This window comes from Diceros bicornis, chromosome 36 (genome assembly GCF_020826845.1).
Source record: "Diceros bicornis minor isolate mBicDic1 chromosome 36, mDicBic1.mat.cur, whole genome shotgun sequence".
In the NCBI taxonomy this organism is placed as follows: Eukaryota; Metazoa; Chordata; class Mammalia; order Perissodactyla; family Rhinocerotidae; genus Diceros; species Diceros bicornis.
The window spans coordinates 7,153,065-7,173,532 of NC_080775.1; the positions used below are offsets into that span (position 1 = coordinate 7,153,065).

At 40.2% G+C, this 20,468-nt stretch overlaps 1 protein-coding gene across 3 annotated transcripts in view; it reads right to left on the bottom strand.

Moving 5' to 3' along the window:
- IL15RA (interleukin 15 receptor subunit alpha) overlaps nucleotides 1–12,395 on the bottom strand; it is a 41,551-nt gene extending 29,156 nt beyond the window's left edge. For 2 of the 3 annotated variants that reach the window (XM_058532378.1, XM_058532376.1), the window contains exon 1: nucleotides 10,785–11,229. In XM_058532378.1, the coding sequence (XP_058388361.1) occupies nucleotides 10,785–10,876 (92 nt within the window). In that variant the 5' untranslated portion in view covers nucleotides 10,877–11,229. Of the gene's footprint in view, nucleotides 1–10,784; nucleotides 11,230–12,307 lie in introns of those variants that run through there. The other variant, XM_058532377.1, reaches the window with a different exon arrangement.
- Between the last annotated feature and the right edge of the window lie 8,073 nt (nucleotides 12,396–20,468).

A 20,468-nucleotide genomic window follows, 5' to 3' on the forward strand; every position in this document is an offset into this window, starting at 1 on the left:
TTGCATGGAATATTTTTTTCTATCCTTTCACTTTCAATCTATTTGTGTTGTTGGATCTTAAGTTAGTCTCTTGTAGACAGCATATAGTCAGATCATGTGTTTTTATCCATTCTGCCAATCTCTGTCTTTTCAGTGGGGAGTTTAATCCATTTACATTTAAAGTAATTACTGATATGGAGGGAATTGCTTCTGTCATTTTGCTATTTGTTTTCTACATGCCTTATAGCTTTTTTGTCCCTCATTTTCTACATTAGTGTCTTCTTTTGTGTTTACTTGATTTTATGTCATGAAATGTTTAAATTATTTTCTCATTTTCTTTTGCATATATTTTACAGCTCTTTTCTTTGTGGTTACCATGGGGATTACATTTAATACCCTAAAGTTATAACACTCTATTTGAATCTATACCAGCTTAACTTCAATAACATACAAAAACTCTGTTACTTTCAAGCTCTGTCACTGTTATTGATGTCACAAAGTTACATCTTTACATATTGTGTGCCCCAAAACATAAACTAACAATTCTTTTAAATACTTCAGTCTCTTAAATTGTGTAGAAAACAAGATTTGGAGTTACAAACCAAAGTTACAATAATACTACCTTTTACACTAATAATTTTTTTCTTTAAATGTATTAATCTCTTAAATCATGTAGAAAACAAAAAGTGCAGTTACAAACCATTGCTAAAATAATACTAGCTTTTATAATTGCTCATGTATTTATCTTTATTGAGATCTTTATTTCTCCATACAGCTTCAAGTTATGGTCTAGTGTCCTTCTATTTAACTTTGTAGGACTCCCTTGACCATTTATTGCAGGTCAGTTTCAGTGGCAGTGAACTCCTCCAACTTTGGTTATCTGGGAATGTCTTAATTTCTCCCTGACTTTTGAAGGCAATTTTGCTAGATATAGGTTGGCAGTTTTTTCCTTTTAGCACTGCGAATATATTGGCTCATTGCCCTCTGGCCTCCAAAGTTTCTGATGAGAAATCTGCTGATAATTTTATTAGAGATCCTTTGTATGTAATTATTTGCTTCTCTCTTGCTGCTTTCAAGATTCTCTCTGTCTTTGTCTTTTGAAAGTTTGATTATAATGTGTCTCGGTGTGGGTCTCTTTTGAGTCCATCTTACTTGGAGTTCACTGAGCTTCTTGGACATTTATATTCCTATCTTTCACCAAATTTTGGGAATTTTCTGCCAAATTGTTTCTTCAAATATTCTGTCTGTTCTTTTCTCTCTTACTTCTCCTTCTGAGATTCACACAATGTGTATGTTGGCCTGTTTGATGGTGTCCCACAGGTCCCTTAGGCTCTGTTCACTTTTCTTCAATATCTTTTATTTCTATTTCTCAGACTTGATAATTTCTGTGGTCCAATCTTCAAGTTCGTAATTCTTTTTTCTGCCTGTTCAAATCTGCCTTTGAATCCCTCTAGTGAATTTTTCGTTTGAGTTATTGTGCTTTTCAGCTCTAGACTTTCTTTTTGGTTTCTTTTTAGGTTTTCTGTCTCTTTATTGATATTTCCACTTGTTCCTACATCATTTTCTTTGACTTTCTCCACATCTTCCTCTAGTTCTATAAGCATCTTTAAAACAGCTGTTTTTAAAGTCTTTGTCTAGTATAACTGCCATCAGGTCTTTATCAGGGACAATTTCTATTGATTTATTTTTTTCTTTTGAATGGATTATACATTCCTGTTTCTTTCTATGACTTGTGATTTTTTTTGTTGAAGACTAGACAGTTGAATCTAATAATGTGGTAACTCTGGAAACCAGAGTCACCCTCTATCTCAGGGTTTACCGTTTTTTATAATTTTTTATTGTTGCAGGCTGTCTCTGTGCCAAGGGTCAGCCTGAGGTATAAACTTAAGGTCTTCTCAGGTCTTTTATCAACTTTCTGCTGGACTTGTGTGGTCACTTTCTCATTTTCCCCGTATATGCAGTTGTTTTTGAATGTCCTAGTCTTTAATGTCTGGCTCCCAAAATGGGAAAAAAGAGGAAAATGAAGAGGGGGGACAAAGGGATGCCAGCCATTTCAATCCCCTGGAGGTTACTTCAACTGGTCTGGGAGTGGCTTGCAACAATAGAGAGAGATGCAACAACAACGGCTGCCTCCCTCTTTGGCAGCCTCTTTTTTGATCAGAAGTACCAATCAGTGGTCACAGCACAGATCCCTGATATTTGTAGGACAGGGTCCTTTTTGCCCACCCTCCCTCCTGCAAGTTATATGCCAGCTGCCCCAGAAACACCTGTACAGCTGCCTGCCATGTGCCTAAGAGTGGGGTATGGGTAGCTGCTACTGTGCTAAGAGCTGAAATTGATGGCAATTTACTGTCTATGTCCTCCCCTGGAAGCTGCAAGCCTTCAATAGATTCCAGAGTTATAAAATAATTATATCAGACAGATTCTGTTAGTGCAATTATTGTCTAGGTGGGGAAATAGATTCCTGATGCTTCCTACTCTGCCCTCTTCCCAGAATCCTCTCTATTTTACCCTAATGTTTTGAATGAATGTTTCCCTGGATATATAATTCTAGGCAGATGGCTTTTCTCTTCATCACTTTGAAGCTTTCTAGCTTTTATTGTTGCTGTTGCTACTGAAAAGCCCACTATGTGTCTAATTATTGTTTCTTTGTCATTAATTGTGTTTTCTCTTTGGATACTTAAGATCTTCTCTGGGTATTTGGTGTTCTGCAGATTCATTACAACATTACAATGGTTCTTTTTTGTGTGTGTGTGTGAGGAAGATCAGCCCTGAGCTAACATCTGCCAATCCTCCTCTTTTTTTGGTGAGGAAGACTGGCCCTGGGCTAACATCCATGCCCATCTTTCTCCGCTTTACATGGGATGCTGCCACAGCATAGCTTGCCAAGCAGTGTGTCAGTGTGCACCCAGGATCCGAACCGGTGAACCCGGGCTGGCACAGCAGAGTGCGCGCACTTAACCGCTTGTGCCACCGGGCCGGCCCCTACGATGGTTCTTGATATGGGTTTCTTTTTGTTTGTCTTGCTTAGGGTGTTTCTCAAATTTGACCATCCATGTCTTTGATGTCTTTGAGCATTTCTGGAAAATACTCAGCCATTATCTCCTTGAATATTATCTCTTCTTCATTGTCCCTATTATCGTCTTCTGGAACTCTGATCATATGATTCTTATTCTATCTGTCTTAGTCAGTTTGGGCTTCTATAACAAAATACCATAGACTGGGTGACAACCAACATGTATTTCTCACAGTTCTGGAGATTGGAAGTCCAAGATTAGGGTGCCATCATGGTCAGGGAATGGTAAGAGCCCTCTTCCTGATTTACATACTGCCACCTTCTTGCTATAGCCTCACATGGTGGAGAGAAAGAGCTCTCTGGTCTCTTCCTCTTCTTATAAGGGCACTAATCCCATCATGGCTTCACCCTCATCACCTCAACTAAACCAAATTACCTCCCAAAGGGCCCACCTCCAAATACCACAAACATTCAGTCAATAGCTCTATCCTTCATACCTTTTTTAAAAGATTTTATTTATTTATTTATTTTCCCCCAAAAGCCCCAGTAGATAGTTGTATGTCATAGTTGCACATCCTTTTAGTTGCTGTATGTGGGACATGGCCTCAGCATGGCCGGAGAAGTGGTGCTTCGGTGCGTGCCCGGGATCCAAACCCAGGCCGCCAGCAGCGGAGCGCGTGCACTTAACCGCTAAGCCACGGGGCCGACCCATCCTTCATACCTTTTAAACTCCTCTGTTCAGCATCTGTTTCTCTGTGCTATACTCTGACTAATTTCTTTGGACCTATCTTCTAGTTCACTAATTTATCTGCAGCTAGCTATAATTTGATGTTTAACTTCTCTATTGAATTTTTAAATCAATATTTGAATGTTGATTATTTGCAGTTGATTATATGTTTATTGTTGATAAGTATTTACCAGAGTAGGTCAATAATTAGTTAGTCACAGAATTTGTATTCAAGGCAGGATAGTTGCCTCAGAGCACCCTTCTCCTTGGCACCCTCCTCCTCTTCTGTACATTCTTAAAACACTTTTTATTGTGAAAATCCCACAAAGTAAATAAAATGTTTTAACATATTAACGAAAGTTATTTTAGCTTCCAGTCTGATAGTTCCAATTTCTGGTTCTTCTCTGAATCTTGTTTTGTTTATTGCTTTGTTTCTTGACAGTGGGATTTTTGTTTTTGTTATTATTGTTGTTGCTTTTTTGTGTATTTTATAATTTTTCAGTGAATGCTGGACTGTATGTGTAGAACTGAGGTAAACAGTATTTATGCCTGAAAACGGGAACACGTCTTCTGCTAGACAGATAGTGTGGGGGATTGAGTCAATCTAGTCAGTTGTTGAGTTGAGTTTGGATTTTGTTGTTGCTATGGTTACCTTCAGAAAACAATTGGCTTCAAATTCCTCTTCTCTATTCCTCTGTGAAGGGTGGGGGCTGGACTGTCAGAGGATTTTTCTCAGTGTACCTGCCCCACCCTCATCTTTTGTCTTTCTCTGTGTATCTAAACCACAAGGGGGTATCTCTCCACACTCTTGCCCACCCCATCCCACCCTTAGCAGCTGACTGCTCTGCTTGTTTCTGGGGTGTTTGCTTGCTTGGAGGTGGTGGGGTCAGGAAATTTTCTGTCATCCTAGTCCAGCCTCAGTCTTAGGCAGGCCCTGTGTGCCTGGATCTCAGGGTTGGAGCTTTCAGTTATATTGCACCTTCCTTTCATGGCAGCCAACCTCTCCCTTGTATCTATAACAGATTTTGTGCAGGGAAAAGCTTCCTTCCCCTCTTCCAGCAGTAGGGGACCTCCAATGGTATTGGAATAGGATCCTGAGCCAGGACTAAGTATACGTGGGTTTATTTCTGGACTTGCTATTCTGTTCCATTGGTATAGGTGTCTATTTGTTAACCTTAACACCAATACCATGCTGTCTTGATTGTAATAAGTCTTGAAGTCAGTTAGCGTAAATCCTCCAACTTTGTTAATCAATTTCAAAGTTAAGTTTGGTCCTTTAATGAATTTTAGAATCAGCGTATCAATTTCTACCAAAAAAACAAAAACAAAAACAAAAAACCTTGCTGAAAGTTTGATTAGAAGTGCATTAAATCTATAGATCAAGTTGAGGAAGAATTGAAATCTTAATAATAGTGAATTTTCTCAATATCCACAAACACAGTATCTCTCTCAATTTATTTAAGTCTTCATAATTTATCTCAGAAATATTTTATAGTTTTCAGTGTACCAGTTTTGTACATCTTTTTTCAGATGTATTCCTAAGTATTTCATGTTCTTATGCCAATGCAAATAGTATTATTTTTATTCCAATTTGTAGTTGTTTGTTGCTAGTATTTAGTATATTAACATTTGTAAATTGTGTATTCTGCAGCCTTGCTAAACTCACTTATTCTAATAGCATTTTTTGTAGATTCCATAGGATTTTCTATGGAGATAATCATCTCGTGGATTATTTGAGTATTTTTGATGATTCCACTTTATCTTCCTTGTTGGCTCACAACTATAACTCTTTATTGTATTATTTTAGTGGTTGCTTTAGGGTTTATAGTATATATCTTTACCTCATCACAGTTTACCCTCATGTGACATTATTCTATTTCATATATATATATATATATACTTCCATTTCTCTCCTCCCAGCCTTTGTGCTATTGTTGTCATATATTTTGCTTCTACATATATTATATACCCACAACACATTGTTATTATTTTTGCTTTAAACAGTCAATTACATATTTTATTGGCTATGGATTTTAATAGATGTTTGCTCTATATTCATCATTTCTGGGTGTTTTGTAGCAGGTGGGTTTTTCAGAATATCTACTCTATCATTTTGCTGAAAAAGGAAGTCTACTAGTGCTCTTTCCATTGTGAACAGTCCCCAAACAAAGATAAATCCATGAATAATTGATATATGAACTCACAAGTATATCATATACTGCAGCCAACCCAATCAGGTACATGATGCCCAGTTACTTTAAAAGCTAGGCTCTCTCATAAGTACATTGGAGGTAATACCTTTGATTGTATCAATAACTTTTCATTTCCACAGGCCTTAATCACATCTTTTGATATTTCAGTTATCATATATATTCCCCTATAACATTGTTCCCTAGATATTCAATGTAAGCAAGTCTCATGTTGTTTACAATATTGTAAGCTCCTTCAAGGCGGTGAATATATTTCACAGTTGGTACTCTCACACTGCTAAGCCCAGTATGTGATAGGTATTTTCTGAAGTTAGTGGCTTACGAATACAGAGAATGGAATGGACGAAGTAATCGAAATAGGAGTAAACTTAAGGTTCTGGGATTTTCAAAACTCTTATGTAGCCAAAAAACATACGAAACAAGTCCTAACGATCATTTAAACAAAGTCACCAAAATAGTGTATTGGACCACACCTCTTTCTACTTCCCAGAACCTGTGAATCAGACTTCTTTATCTGTCAAGTCAGTTTACACAGTCCAACATGTGTAAGTAGCCCTGGCCTAGTCTCATATCCAGAGTTCAGATGTTATCAGGTTAGCACGCCCCTCCTGCTCTTGAAGGAGAGTCAGAATCCATTCCAATACATCCTTTCTCTTATGCTACCATTTAAATGCCTACAACATGCTAAGTGTGGTAGAACAAAAAGAAGTATAAGATGTGATTTCTGCCCTCAAGAAGCTCACTGTGAGCAGAAAAGCATAAGTACCTGAATAAGCTGAAAGGCTGAAAAGTATCAAAAGCATAATGGCCTCCACGTTCACAGTAATCCATTTTCCTTCATTATTTTTCTAGCTGAAATGCCTGTCAAGGCAACACATTTCCTTGTGACACTCACTGTAAGTACGGCCTGTGCCCAGGTCACTGCCCTTAACTCATCAATTGTATTCTTTCTCTCTCAGGCTCGTTAACTGATCTTCCGAACATGCCTTTTGTGTGGTCGGTGAATTCATCGTAGTTCAAGTTCTTAAGTAATGACTTCTGAAGGTCTGGAAGAGTTGAGTGGCTATAGGATGACGGGCAAAAGGAGAAGAAAGAAATACACTCTGCACTTGTAGGACTCAAGAGGACATCTGCCCCCTCTTCCCTCCCTAACTGACACTGCCTTGGTTCAGGATTTCATCACCACTTACAGGAACTATTGCAAAAGCCTCTGGCTTAGTTCCTGCCTCCAGACCCTCTTGATGACAGTTTATTCTTCACACTCTTTACAAGAGTAACCCTTCCTGTTGAACTGTTGAACATTTATGTTGACTTCCACCACGCAGCTCCAGTAAGATCCCTCCTGCCCAGAGAACTTCAATGGCTCCCCACCACACAGAAGAAAATCAAGTCTTTCCAAGTAGAAAACATCCAAATAACATCAACCATGTGTAATGAGTAACACTGATACGACTCCAAGAGGGAATATGACTCCATACTAGGGGATTTTATACATTTATTCACTTAGTTACATACTATTTGGTAAAATCAATTTGGCAAAAGTGATTTAGCCCAAAGCAAGTTATTGAAGTGATGATTTGATTGAAAAAGAATATCCCCAGAGACATTTCTGCCATTTTTTTGTTTTTAGACTTTGAGGAGTTTCCCCTTGCCTTTTTTGTTCTATATGACTAATTTTCATCCAATTATTCTTACTCTGTGCTGTTTAGAAAATCAAACATTTTGAAACAACCTGAATATCCCACCACAGGAAGGTAACTGAAGCCTACACACAGCTCTAGCAGTAAGGAATTGTTTAAACAAATTGTAGAGGATTAAAATGTATGTATAGTATGCACAAACGTTATATGCAGTGACTTTATAGAACTTTATTTTGAGCAATTTGCAAAATGTATAAAGTCATGAAAAGATTACCAAACAAGATCAGCTACAATTAATTAAAAATAAATTAGAAAAAAGTCCAAAATTCTAGATCTTTTTTGTTATTTCTTTTGTAGTTTTATTTATTTACTTTTCTTATTACAAAAGCAATTCAAGTTATGAGAGAAAAATAAGACAGACAACTACATACACACGACCCATAATAGCTCCCTACTCAATGACAACTACTTCTAGACCTTCTAGTAAAAACTCAGTCATATGATACATACTATTTGAAAGAAACTCCATTTTATTTATGCATCCTCCACTGTTGAACATTTATGTTGACTTCAACAAATCTAATATTTTGTATATTTTAAGTTTTTATCTCTTTTTTTCCTATGAGTAGCAGTACAAAGCAATAATAAGTAGATAAAATTGATTTGAAATAAAACATAAAAGATTTGGACAAAACTCCCCAGAATTCTGAAAAAATGGTTTAAAAAAAGTTTAAAGTCACATAAGTTGTAAAACCACGCCCAAGTGCAATAACACCCTGTACAACCAAACCCCAACTGGTGAGCAGGAATATTCATCTTCAAACAAATCATCATCTTCTCCAGCTGCTTTTGGTAAATCACCTGCAGCCTTTCAGATTGTGAGAATCTTTAGGAAGTAAATGACTACCTGCCGAAGATGAAGGATTTCCCCTTCAAATCAGGCCTTTTGAATAATACAGATGACAACAACTTGCTGTGTCTATTAGCACTGTAAACTAGCAGGACCAGATCTGAGACTATATTATTTACTCAGCTAGTGATAAGGAATGAGCTGCTCTCTATAATTTCTAACTAGGATCATACTACCAAATAGCAGATTTAATAATTTGGGTCCACTTCTCTTCGAAGCTTACTTAAAAGCATCAGGCACCCTCTGTTCTCATAGCTCATTGTCCATCTTTACACCAATACCACACTGTCTTAATTACTGTAACTTTATAATATGTCTCAAAATCAGAAATGTTGTTCCTCCAACTCAGTTCTTTTTCAAAGTTATTTTGGCCATACTAGGTTTTTTTGCATTTCCATGTGAATTTTGGAATCAGTTTGTCAATGTCTTCAAGAAAGCCTGCTGGGATTTTGATTTGGGGAGAACTGACACCTTAATGATATTGATTTGTCCAATCCATGAACATGGTATATCTCTCCATTTGTTTAGATCTTCTTTAATGTCTCTCAGCAATGGTTTGTTGTTTTCAATGGACAGGTCTTTCTCATCTTTTGTCAGATTTATCCCTAAGTATTTCGTATTTTTTGATGCTATTACAAATGATATTTTTTAAAATTCAATTTCCAATTGCTCATTGCTAACGTATAGAAATATAATTGATCTTTATATATTGATGTTTTGTCTACAGCAACTAACATATATGGACAGCTGATGTTCGAAATAGGTGTAAGAGCAATTCAGCAGAGATAATCTTTTCAACAAATGCTGCTGGAACAATTGGATATCCATGTGCAAAAAACCCAAAACCAAACCAGTACAAAACCTTCAATCCATATTTCACATGTAAAAAGTTAACTCAAAATGAATCATAGACATAAATGTAAAATCTAAAGCTATAAAACTTCTAGAAGAAAACCTTTATGACCTTGAGTTAGGCAAAGATTTTTTAGATATGACACTGAAAGCATAATACATAAAAGAACAAATTAATAAGTTGAACTTCATCAAAATTAAAATTTTTTGCTCTTCATCAAACACTGTTAAGAGAATGAAAAGACAAGGCACATATATTCTGAGAAAATATTTGCAAATCATGTATCTGATACAGGATTTGTATCCAGAATATATAAAGAACTCTCAAAACTCAATAATAATTCAACAACTCGAATTTTAAAAAGGGAAAAATGTTTCACCAGACGCTTTACCAAAGAAGATATATTGATGGCAAATAAGCACATGAAAAGATGCTCAACATCATTAGTTATTAGGAAAATGCAAATTAAAACTATGAGAGACCACTACACACCTATTAGAATGGCTACAATTAAAAAGACTGACCACACAAGAATTCTGTAACTATGTGAGATGATGAATGTGTTAACTAACCCTATTGTAGTAATTATTTTACAATATATACATTTATCAAATTATCGTGTTATACACTTTAAACTTATGCAATGTTATATGCCAATTATAACTCAATAAAGCTGGGGAAAATTTTTTAAAAGGTAAAAAAAAAAAAGACTGACCATATCAGGTACTGACAAGAGTGTGGAGGAATTGGAACTCTCACACACTGCTGGTGGGAGTGTAAAATAGTACCATTACTTTGGAAAATGGTTTGATAGTTTCTTAAATTAAACATACCCATGTCATATGATCCAGCCATTCCACGCCTAGCCATTTTTCCTACCCAAGAGAAAAGAAAGCCGATGTCCACACAAAAACCTATGTGTGAATGTTCACAGCAGCTTTATATATAATAACCAAAACCCAGAAACAACTCAAATGTCTGTTAATAAGTGAATGGATAAACAAACTGTGCAATATCCATGCAATGGAATACTACTCAGCAATAAAGAGGATGAACTATTGATACAAGTTACAGCACAGATGGAGAATTCTCAGAATAATTACTATGAGCAAAAGAAGCTAGACAAGAAAGAGTATATACTGTATGATTCCATTTATATAAAATTCTAGAAAATGCAACAAATCAGTAGTCACAGAAAGCGGACCGTGGTTGCCCAGGGGAGAGGGCTGGTTGGGAGGTAAGGATTATGCAGGACATGAGCGAACTTTCCGTAGTGATGATTATGTTTACTCTCTTGATTGTGGTGATGGTTCCATGAGTGTATACATTTACCTCTAAACTCATCAAATCGTGCAGTTTAAACTCATGCAGTTTATTATCTATCAATTATACCTCAATAAAGCTATTTAAGAAAAACAGACATCAGGAGAGGCCAGACGGCAGCAGTACCTTTGTGAGGTCAAAGATCGAGGCTGTAGTTGATGAACCTTAGAGACCTTGCCTTCAGGGTTCCTCTCTGCGCTTTGAAGCCGACAGCTCATCCTTGCTGGGCTCTGAAAGCTGCATTTCACTTTCACATTGTGCAAGAGAGTTGTCCCAGTCCACTGGCTAACTCCAGCATCTCCTCAGGGATCATGCCGGACACTGGCTAGCCAGCTGGCAGGAACTGACCAGGTCACCAACACAACTCAGATCCTCAGATGTGGGGAAAAATCCAAACATAGTCTCAGGAAAATAAAACTTCATGAAACTTCACAGAGCTATGGGATTCACACCAAACCAGCCAACAGTAACTGTGGATGGATAGCTCTCATCAAGTACTGGGTGGACTGGCCCACCTGGATGTAAATTATTGGGAGTCTTGCCTTAAACACACACACACACACACACACACACACACACACACACACACACACACACACATATACACACACGCAGAGATCATGGGGTTCCTGGAGAGTCAATGGATGGCCTTCAGTGAGTCCCTGACTCCAAAATTACGTGCAAGTTTTGTAACTATGTGCATTCATGCATTTTTCTGGGGAGAGTATTCGTAGCTTTCATCAGACCCTCAAAGAGCTCCCTGACTGTAAAGAGATTAAGAAGTGCCAACATGGGTAAACCCAAGCTCATCTGTCCTTTCTCCTCCCTTCTCTCTAGCTTCCAGGATAAAAACCGAGTCACTCATTCGCTTCCTGCCACTGAGATTACATCTATGCCACCTATGTTTTTCTCAAATACAGTAAGCCATCACCAACTTCATTCCCTCTCGAATACACTGTCATCACCAACTTCATTCCTTCTCGAATACACTAAGACATCACCAACTTCACTTGTTCCCCCTTTGCCCGGGAGCGCGTACTCCAGGCCGCCCGCACCCCCTCCCCAAGCACTCCCTCTCACGGTTTCCTGCTGCTTAAGAACTTGAGTTGTTTTCAGGTCTCCAGGTGTGCAACTTGCCCGACACGTTTTCTCTCGCCGGGGACGCAGTCCCTACCGCGTCCTACCACCACCCACCCATATCATTTGCTTTTGTCTGAGTTTAGACACAGGGTTGTTTTCTTTGCGACACGGGCACAGCTTTCCTCGTGGGGCTCGGAGAGCCACGCTCTCGTATTTCTCGAAACAGCTGTACAACTCCAACTCGGAGCCCCCATTGCAAATCCTGGCGATCCCCTTTACCTCGAAAATTGGGAAGACGCGGAATTAAAAGCCTCGCCCCTGGGCTCCCTCCCTTGGGTGACCAGGTAAGCCGGGCTGGGTGGGGGCGCAGGGACCAGCGCTCTGCTCTCCCCACAGCTCCCTCCACGTGTCCCCGGCGCGCGGGCGCAGCGCCCCCTCCGCGATCCCCGGTGGGCGCACACCCCTTTCCTCGCCGACCCACTCGCGACCGCGGTAGGGCGCTCGCTGCCGCCCCCCTCGGGCGCCCCGGCCCCTTCCGCCGCCCCCCGGGGGCGCACGCCTGTCCCTACCCGGAGTCACCGGCGGCCGGAGCAGCAGCAGCAGCAGCAGCGCGGGGAGGGCGCTGACCCGGCAGCCCTGGAGCCGCCGCCGGGCCATGGCCAGCCTCTCGCCGCGCCCCCGCCGGCCACCTCCGAAGTCGCAGCGGCCGGGCCGCCCCGCCGCCCGCGCCTGCGGATGCCCGACGGTCCCGGAGGAGGCGGCGGGCGCAGCTCCCGACACTGGCCGCCCCGCGAGTCGCATTCGCTTTCGCTTTTGCTTTAGCCACCGGAGGGCTGGGGAGAGGTGAGGAGCGGTGACAGATCCGTGACTCAGCATCCCCACCCACTCTAGAAAAAGCCCTGGCACCGCCGTGACCCCCGCGCCGCAGACCCGGTCCCCGAGCGCCGCCGGCCGCGTGGAGCGGGGACCCGGCACTGTCACCCGCCGAGGCCCGGGGTCCCCCTCATCTTCTCTCCTCGCTCCTCTTTACCCCAGGAGTCCGTTCGGTCTCGTGTCCCCATGCAGAGGGAGCGGGCAAAGTCAGAGCGGAGCGAACTCTTTCCAGTTACCACGGCTGGTGGGCGTTCGTACCTGACTTCTCCCCTTGGTCACCTCCCCTCGCTTGTCTCCGCCTGTCGCTCTGACATCGACTTTCCGAGGTTCCCAGCGCTCCTGGACCTTGGGCTGGCGGGCCAGCGGCCCTGCGCTCTGCCAGTATGGTCTAGTCACGGTGAGGGACAGCGCAGGCGTCGCCGCGGGGCGGCTGGCCAGGTCTTCTGCCCCGTGCGCCCAGGCCCGGCACCGGGAGCAGCCCGGGCCACCTGCTCGCTCCTGCTCCGGCTCCACTTCGTCTTTCTTCTCCAAGAAAATTTCGAACATTTGAAGGAGGGATGGGAAGGAGGAGAAGGAGAGACGACATGACAGTTACTCATCTCTGTGCCTTAGTTCGTTTCGTTCGACGAGTTCTCCTAGTCTACTATCCTCCTCTTTTCCAGTTGTTTTTTTTTTTTACCCCCCTTGGGATCTCAAGTTAAGCCTGACGTTATTGAGGACGGAGTCTGTAATAGAGCTCCGCACGCACAGTCCGAATTCCCAGTTCTAGGAGTGAAATAGGCAAGACGAGACATCTCCGGGCTTCAGTCTATTCCCCCAGGGGTAACGTCTTGCATAACTATAGTGCAATATTACAATGGACGGGAAATTGACGTTGATGCAATCCATAGACCTTCTTCAAATCTTACCAGTTTTCCGTGCATTCGTTCATTTGCATGTGTGTATTCTGTGCTATGCAGTTTTGTCACCTGTGTAGAAGCCTGCGACCACCACCACTGTCAGGACACTGAACCGTTTCTATCACAAGGACCCCTCCTAGTACTATTTTATAGCCACAGCCACCTTCCTCTCTCCCCCCTCCCTAAGTCCCTAAGGCAACCACTGGTCTTTTCTCCATCTCTGTAATTTTGCCATTTGAAGCATGTTATATAAATGGAATCATACAGTATGTAACCTTTAGAGGTCGGCTTTTTTCACTCTATGTAATTCCCTTGAAATCCATTCAAATTCTGTGTGTATCAGCCTTTGTTCCTTTTTATGAGTAGTATTGATGGTTTCTTTTTAAAATGTATGAATCTCTGCCATCCACCCTGAAACAACCCCGTGCTTTTATACGTGTATTCGTTTCTTAGTGCTGCCGTAACGAAGTACCAGAAACTAGGTGCTTTAAAACAACAGGAATTGATTCTCACAGTTGTCAGAGTCTGAACTCTCAGGAGCCGGCAGGACCATGTTCTCTCGGAAGGCTCTAGGAGAGGATCCTTTCTTGCCTCTTCCAACTTCTGGTGTTTGCTGGCCATCCTTGGTGTTCCTGGGCTCATAGATGCGTCACTCCGGTCACATGGCTGTCTTCTCCTTGTGTCTCTTCACGTTGTCTTCCTTCTATACGGGTCTGTCCTCTTTATAAGGACACCGCTCATGTTGGATGAGGACCCAACCTGACTTCATTTTAACTTGGCCTCTGTAAAGAACCCATTTCCAAGAAGGTCGCATTCTGAGGTACAGGGGTTTAGGGCACACTTCCCCCGTAACAATCTGGTATCTTTATTTCTGAGAACAAAGTCAAGATCCATTTTCTCAGGCCAAAGGAAATGACCTGGCTGCAGAATGGCTGGATTCCTGAGGGACAGTGTCCATACTTCAGGGGTGACTCGGGTGGGAGTTCATTCAGGGGCTCCAAATCAGAGGGCCCACACAGGAGTGGGGGACTTGGTCAGCACCCATCACTCAGAGCAGAGCTGGAGTTGAGGGCAAGGCTGTGGGGTCAGGAAAGACAATGCCTGGTAGCAGTACTTCAGCCATAGACTGTCCTCTGGAGGGGTTTAGACAGTGGACACTCAGGACTGGGAGGGTAAGATGACAGATTGGGCCACCATGAAGAGGATAGCTGTGACTCAAGGCTAATGGATTCTTTTTTGTTTTTTGGTTTTTTTGCTTTGGAATCTTAAATTTTTAAACTGAAATATAAAACATGAAATTCACCATTTTAAAGTGTATAATTCAGTGATTTTTAGTAAACATTCATGAAACTGTGCAACCATCCACCATCTAATTCCAGAATATTTCCATCACCCCAAAAAGAAACCCAGGACCTGTTGGGAGCCACTCCCAATTTCCCCTTTCCCAGCCCCTGGTAACCTCTAATTTACTTTCTGTCTCTCTGTATTTGCCTAATCTGAATATTTCACATAAATGGAATCATACAAATGTCCTTTTCTGTTTGGTTTCTTTCACTCAGCATAATTTTTTCAGGGTTCATCCATGTTGTAGCACGTATCAGTACTTCATTCCTTTTTATGAGTGAATAATATTCCACGGAATAGATATTCTACATTTTGTTTATTCATTCACTAGTTCACGGATATGTGCATTGTTTCCACTTTTTGCCTGTTATAAATAATACTGCAATGAACATTCATGGAGAAGCTTTTGCGTGAATATGTGTTTTCAGTTCTCTGGGGGATATACACCCAGGAGTGGAATTGTTGGGTCATATAGTAATTCTAAGATTCTTGAAGGACAGCAAGAAGACTCAAGGAGTCGTTTAGGAATGAGATACAACTGGTTCTCCGATGGGGATGACAGTTTCTAATGCTCACCAAATGATAGCATACTTGGCTTTTGGAGATATTGACTTAAAAACTTAGGCAAGGTAAGTGTGTGGGGATCAGTGTAAGGGCATCTAGCTGTTGCAGCGAACCCAGGGAACCAAGGCAGTGAAAATGAGGTGGAGAGAATGAAAGAAAACTACTACATTCACAGAAGAAGTTTTGCTTAAGAGCAGGAAAAAAAAAGGTTGGATGTAAGAGGAAGGAATTGCTTCTCAATACTCAAAGTATAAAAAACACATTTGGGGCCGGCCTGGTGGTGTAGTGGTTAAGTTTGCACGCTCCGCTTCGGCGGCCGGGGGTTCGCAGGTTTGGATCCTGGGTATGCACCAATGCACCGCTTGTCAAGCCATGCTGTGGCGGTGCCTCATATAAAGTAGAGGAAGATGGGCATGGATATTAGCCCGGGGCCAATCTTCCTCAACAGAAAAAGAGGAGGATTGGCAACAGATGTTAGCTCAGGGCTAATCTTCCTCACCAAAAAAAGAAACACAAACCACATTTCCTTATTTTACTTTTGTAAATCATGTCATATCTGGCTCCAAGCTTCCACGTGCCAAGATCAACAAAAATCTGATATCATTCCCCCTACCGCTCAATGGGAAATGGTTCTCTTCCTTTCCCTTGGATTTTACCAGGACCCAGGAAAAACAGGGAGAGGCTGTGACCTGTGTTTTATTGATTACTCCCAATGGTCCTTTTCCAGACACACTCTCTGGCCTCTGGTCAGCAAACCACTTGACTCTCTTCTAGGCAATCCATCCCCATTCCCTTCAAAACCTTTTTTGCACACCCAGTTATCCCCACAGACAATCTAGGCAGATTATCTCAGTTAGCCTAGGTCTTCCTCCAGAAAACTCCTATTTGGGTCAGCCTACCCTGCAATCAAATAAACAAACATCAAAAAAACTGTAAACTGCATCCCTGTGGGGGGAGAGCTCTAAATTCTAGAACACAAAACCTTGCCTGCTCTTGGGGAAAATCACCCTTTACTTTCTTCCCTGTGCTGAGTCTCTGGTAGCAAGAATCTCCAAGAGACCAGTCCATTTCTTGATAACTCACTCAATTATGTTAATTTGGAGCCTCATAACCATACTTTAATCACTTTTTTAGTGGAAAAAATTAAGCTATGAAAGGGATTTTGAATTTTAAATATTTAAACATGTCAGAGTAGAGTGAGTTAACTGTTTAAAGTTTCATTGTTTTTGAACTCAAAGTTGGTTTGGAATTTTACTTTTTAATTGACCTTGAAACCACATTCTCTCCAGTTCTGCATGTATGGGACTAACAGGACCTATACCGTAGGGTGATTGTGAGGATTAAATGAGTTAATAAAAGCATTTTGAACAGTACCTGACATATAATAAATGGTCAATAAGTGTTGGACTTATAATACACGATGTATAATATATAATACACAATGTATAATATATAATACATTGTCATTTGTAAACTATGTAAAATGATTGTAGAGAAAGTTGTCAGCAAAAATGTTAAGTTAGGGGTTAAGTGTTCAGAGAAATATTATCTATGATACTCAGCCAGGCCATCTGTCACGGCAGGATGCCAGAGCACCAAGAAGATGGGTAGGAGGCCCCACAAATAGGAGGTGAAGATAGAAACTCCACCCTGGGGGAAAGTTCCGACAGCTGGGAGCAATGTTCCTATTTCTGCTGTCACTTTCTACAGCGAGAGGACACCCAAACAAGACAATAAACTTGTAACGCGAACCACTCCAAGAGGAAGCAGCTTCGTGCTCCACTCCAATTACACCAGGAGCATCCCCTACTGACTCTCATTTAGCTAAGAGCCCAGCGTGATCTGTCTCCCTCAAGACTCCTTCTTCACAAAAGATAGTCTGACCTTTCTCTTCCACTCCGACTCTTCTTTATCTCATCTCCTGGTGAGGAGAACTTGGAAGAAGAGGAAAACTTTTCAAGAACTGCCTACTTTCACCTCTGGTTTTTGGTTCACTCCTAAATAACTCAGGATAAAACCAAGGAAGAAAGTAACAGAACCACAAGGTTTTAAAAATGCAAACCCAAGATTTATCTGAGAATCCTAAACCCAAATGCCTAGAAGGGCCAGACAGCAGGGTTGGTGGACATGAGACAAGAGGAAGTGGGCTGAAAGCTCTTGTAGATTAGAAGGAAGCAGTGTGTGTCCAGTGCCACTAGATTTTTAATTTCTGAAGAAATTGAAAATATAGGTCCTTGTGAAATCTCCCAGTTTACAAATAGTGATTTTTGTTTTAGAAATAAAACCCCGTGCAAGCCACACAAAGCCAATCTGTAGGCTTTGCAACATCTGATGTGTAGTAATCTTTTTATTCAGACAACTATAAAGTGTGTCTATTCCCCAACCATCTTAGAAATCAGAAGTACTAGTTTACTAGAGTGAGTTTGGTTCATGAATTTTAAAATCTTAGATCTATGACCAGTTACAGTGGGTGGTCCGTGATCTCTTGGAACATTTTACAAAAAGGTTTTTTGTGTGTATACTTTTCTGCAGACGGTACTCATAGCATTCACTAGCTTTTTCAAAAGCGTCCTTGACCTAAAAAATGTTAAGAATAAAATGTCTACAAAAGATGTAATATTTTATAGACATTGTAACTTTTTAAATGTAAGAAAATACAGATTATGAGTTGAAACCTAGGCTATTTATGAACTTAAACTATTTATCTGGGGTTAGAGCTGTGATTACAGTAATTTCTCTCTCTTTTTTTCCCCCAAATGATTCCTCCAGCTGTGGCGTAAACAAAGTATTAAAAGGCATCTTAATAATTGCAAAGATTGGAAATAACCTAAATGTCCATCAATAAGGAAATGATTGGAAAAAAAAAAAGGAAATGATTGGATGTTAGTAACATGCATACAAGAGAATACAATGCAGTTATTTAAAAAATTAGCTCTCTTTGTACTAATATGGAAAGATCTCCAAGATAGAGGATTACCAAAACAAATACACAAACATGCAAAGCTGTGTATAGTACCCTGCCTCTTACGTTAGAAGGGAGAATATATGTTTATATTTGCTTGTATTTGCACACATATTCAGTGACACTCCGGAAAAGCACACAAGAAAACAGTAAATGTACTTCCTTGCAGGGGTGGTAACTGAACACACGGGCGATGGGGATGGGAGGGGACATGCTTTATAGCATCTTCGTATCTTTAGTTTTACCTTTTTCCCTTATTTTTGAAACATATTGTATTACCTATTCTAAAAATTAAATTTAAAAATTCTCATGAAGACATTAAACATCTTGCTTTTAGAATGGAATTTTTAGTTCATGGGTAATTTTTGTTTTATTATTGAAACAAGGCAAGCAACAGCTGTGATGCAATTTTGCAGACAGCATTCCAGTACAAGTTTACTTTCATCATTTTATGAGGGATGCTTCTAGTATAAAGTAGCTATTTTAAATAAATATATTCTCAAAATAAACAGGCTTCTAAAGTGAAAATGTTTCCAAAATAGTTAACGAATAAGAGATTTAAAATCCAGCATTCTGGTAGACTGGGGAGGCTCAGTTTGGCAAGATTGTTGCATACCTAAAAGACAGTTCATATATTCCAGACACTCTTCCATATTCTCCCAAAAGCAAGAAACATTTTTTTGTTTGCTGGTGTAGTTGCAAGAGAAATTTGAAAACAGCACAGATGTGTTTTATATCTTGAGACTTAATTTAAATAGCCTTAAAAGGAGGGGATGTGTCGTTCTTCATCCTTCCTCCTTCTTGCTGGCTGAAATGCAGACATAATGACTGGAACTCCAGCAGTCATATTGGACTATGAGGAATCCTGAAAATGGAAGCCACAAGCCACCCACAGAGTAGAAACAAAATGGAAAGGACCTGGATGCCTGACACCAGGAGGACCAAACCAGCCTGGACTGTCTCCCTCTGAACTTCTTGAACTTGAAAGAGAAATAAACATCTATTTCTCACTGTCACTTTTGGTTTTTCTCTTACTAACAACTAAACTCACAACTAATCCTAACAATATACCTAAAAAGAAAAGCTACATTTCAGATAGGATTTTTGGATGTTTTTGGATTTTTTTTCTTTATAGATTTTTTTTTTATTAGCTATAGTATTTTCATTTCCCTGATGGAAGGGAAAATATATAGTATATTCTTTAGTTTCACCAATTTTAACATACTGTTAAGCCTATCCCCATATCTTCATTACCTTTTAGTGATTTAAAATAAATTTTATGTTTCAGTTATAAAGAACATGCAATTATGTAGTCTTTTAAAGAAAAAGAAGCCTGTTATTATTATACATGAACTTAATAAATAATCAAATTTATAATACAATAGAAAGAACATTTATAAGGTTATAAGGTATATCAGATTATTCTATTTTTTCTGTCTTTAAAAACATATTCATATTGATTATATCTTCATTTAACCTGGTGAGTCCAATTTTAGGGGAAAACTCTGTCTATTCTTATCCACCTAGCTTAACTGATAATTTTTTACAATCTAGATCTTTGAGGCAACATCTGGTTCTATTAGTGGCCTATAACATTTCATTTCTAGATCAGCTCTTAGTGGCTTTTGAAGGCCACTATCTTGTTGGCTGGATGTATTTGCTCGCCCCATCGTCTGTACTCTGTAACTCATGTACGCTTATACAAAGAGAAAGATACAAGAAGAGATAATAGTTGAGATTTTCCCAAAATGAATGAAAAACAACAAACTACAGATCCAGAAAGCTCAGAGAACCCCGAGCAAGATAAATTCAAATAAAAACACACCTTGGCACATGATAGTCAAACTACTGAAATTCAGTGATGGGGAGATATCTTGAAGGCAGCCAGAGAGTAGTGAAATAGTCCGTAAGGAAGACGTTACTACATTTAGCAGGCCCCACATCAGGCAAGCCAGAAGACGATGGAGTGACATCTTAAAAATACTGAAAGAAAAAAACAACCTAGAATTCCATATTCTGTGAAAATATCTTTCACGATGAAAGAAAAATAAAGATTTTTTAAGGCAAATAGAAGCTAAGAGAATTTGC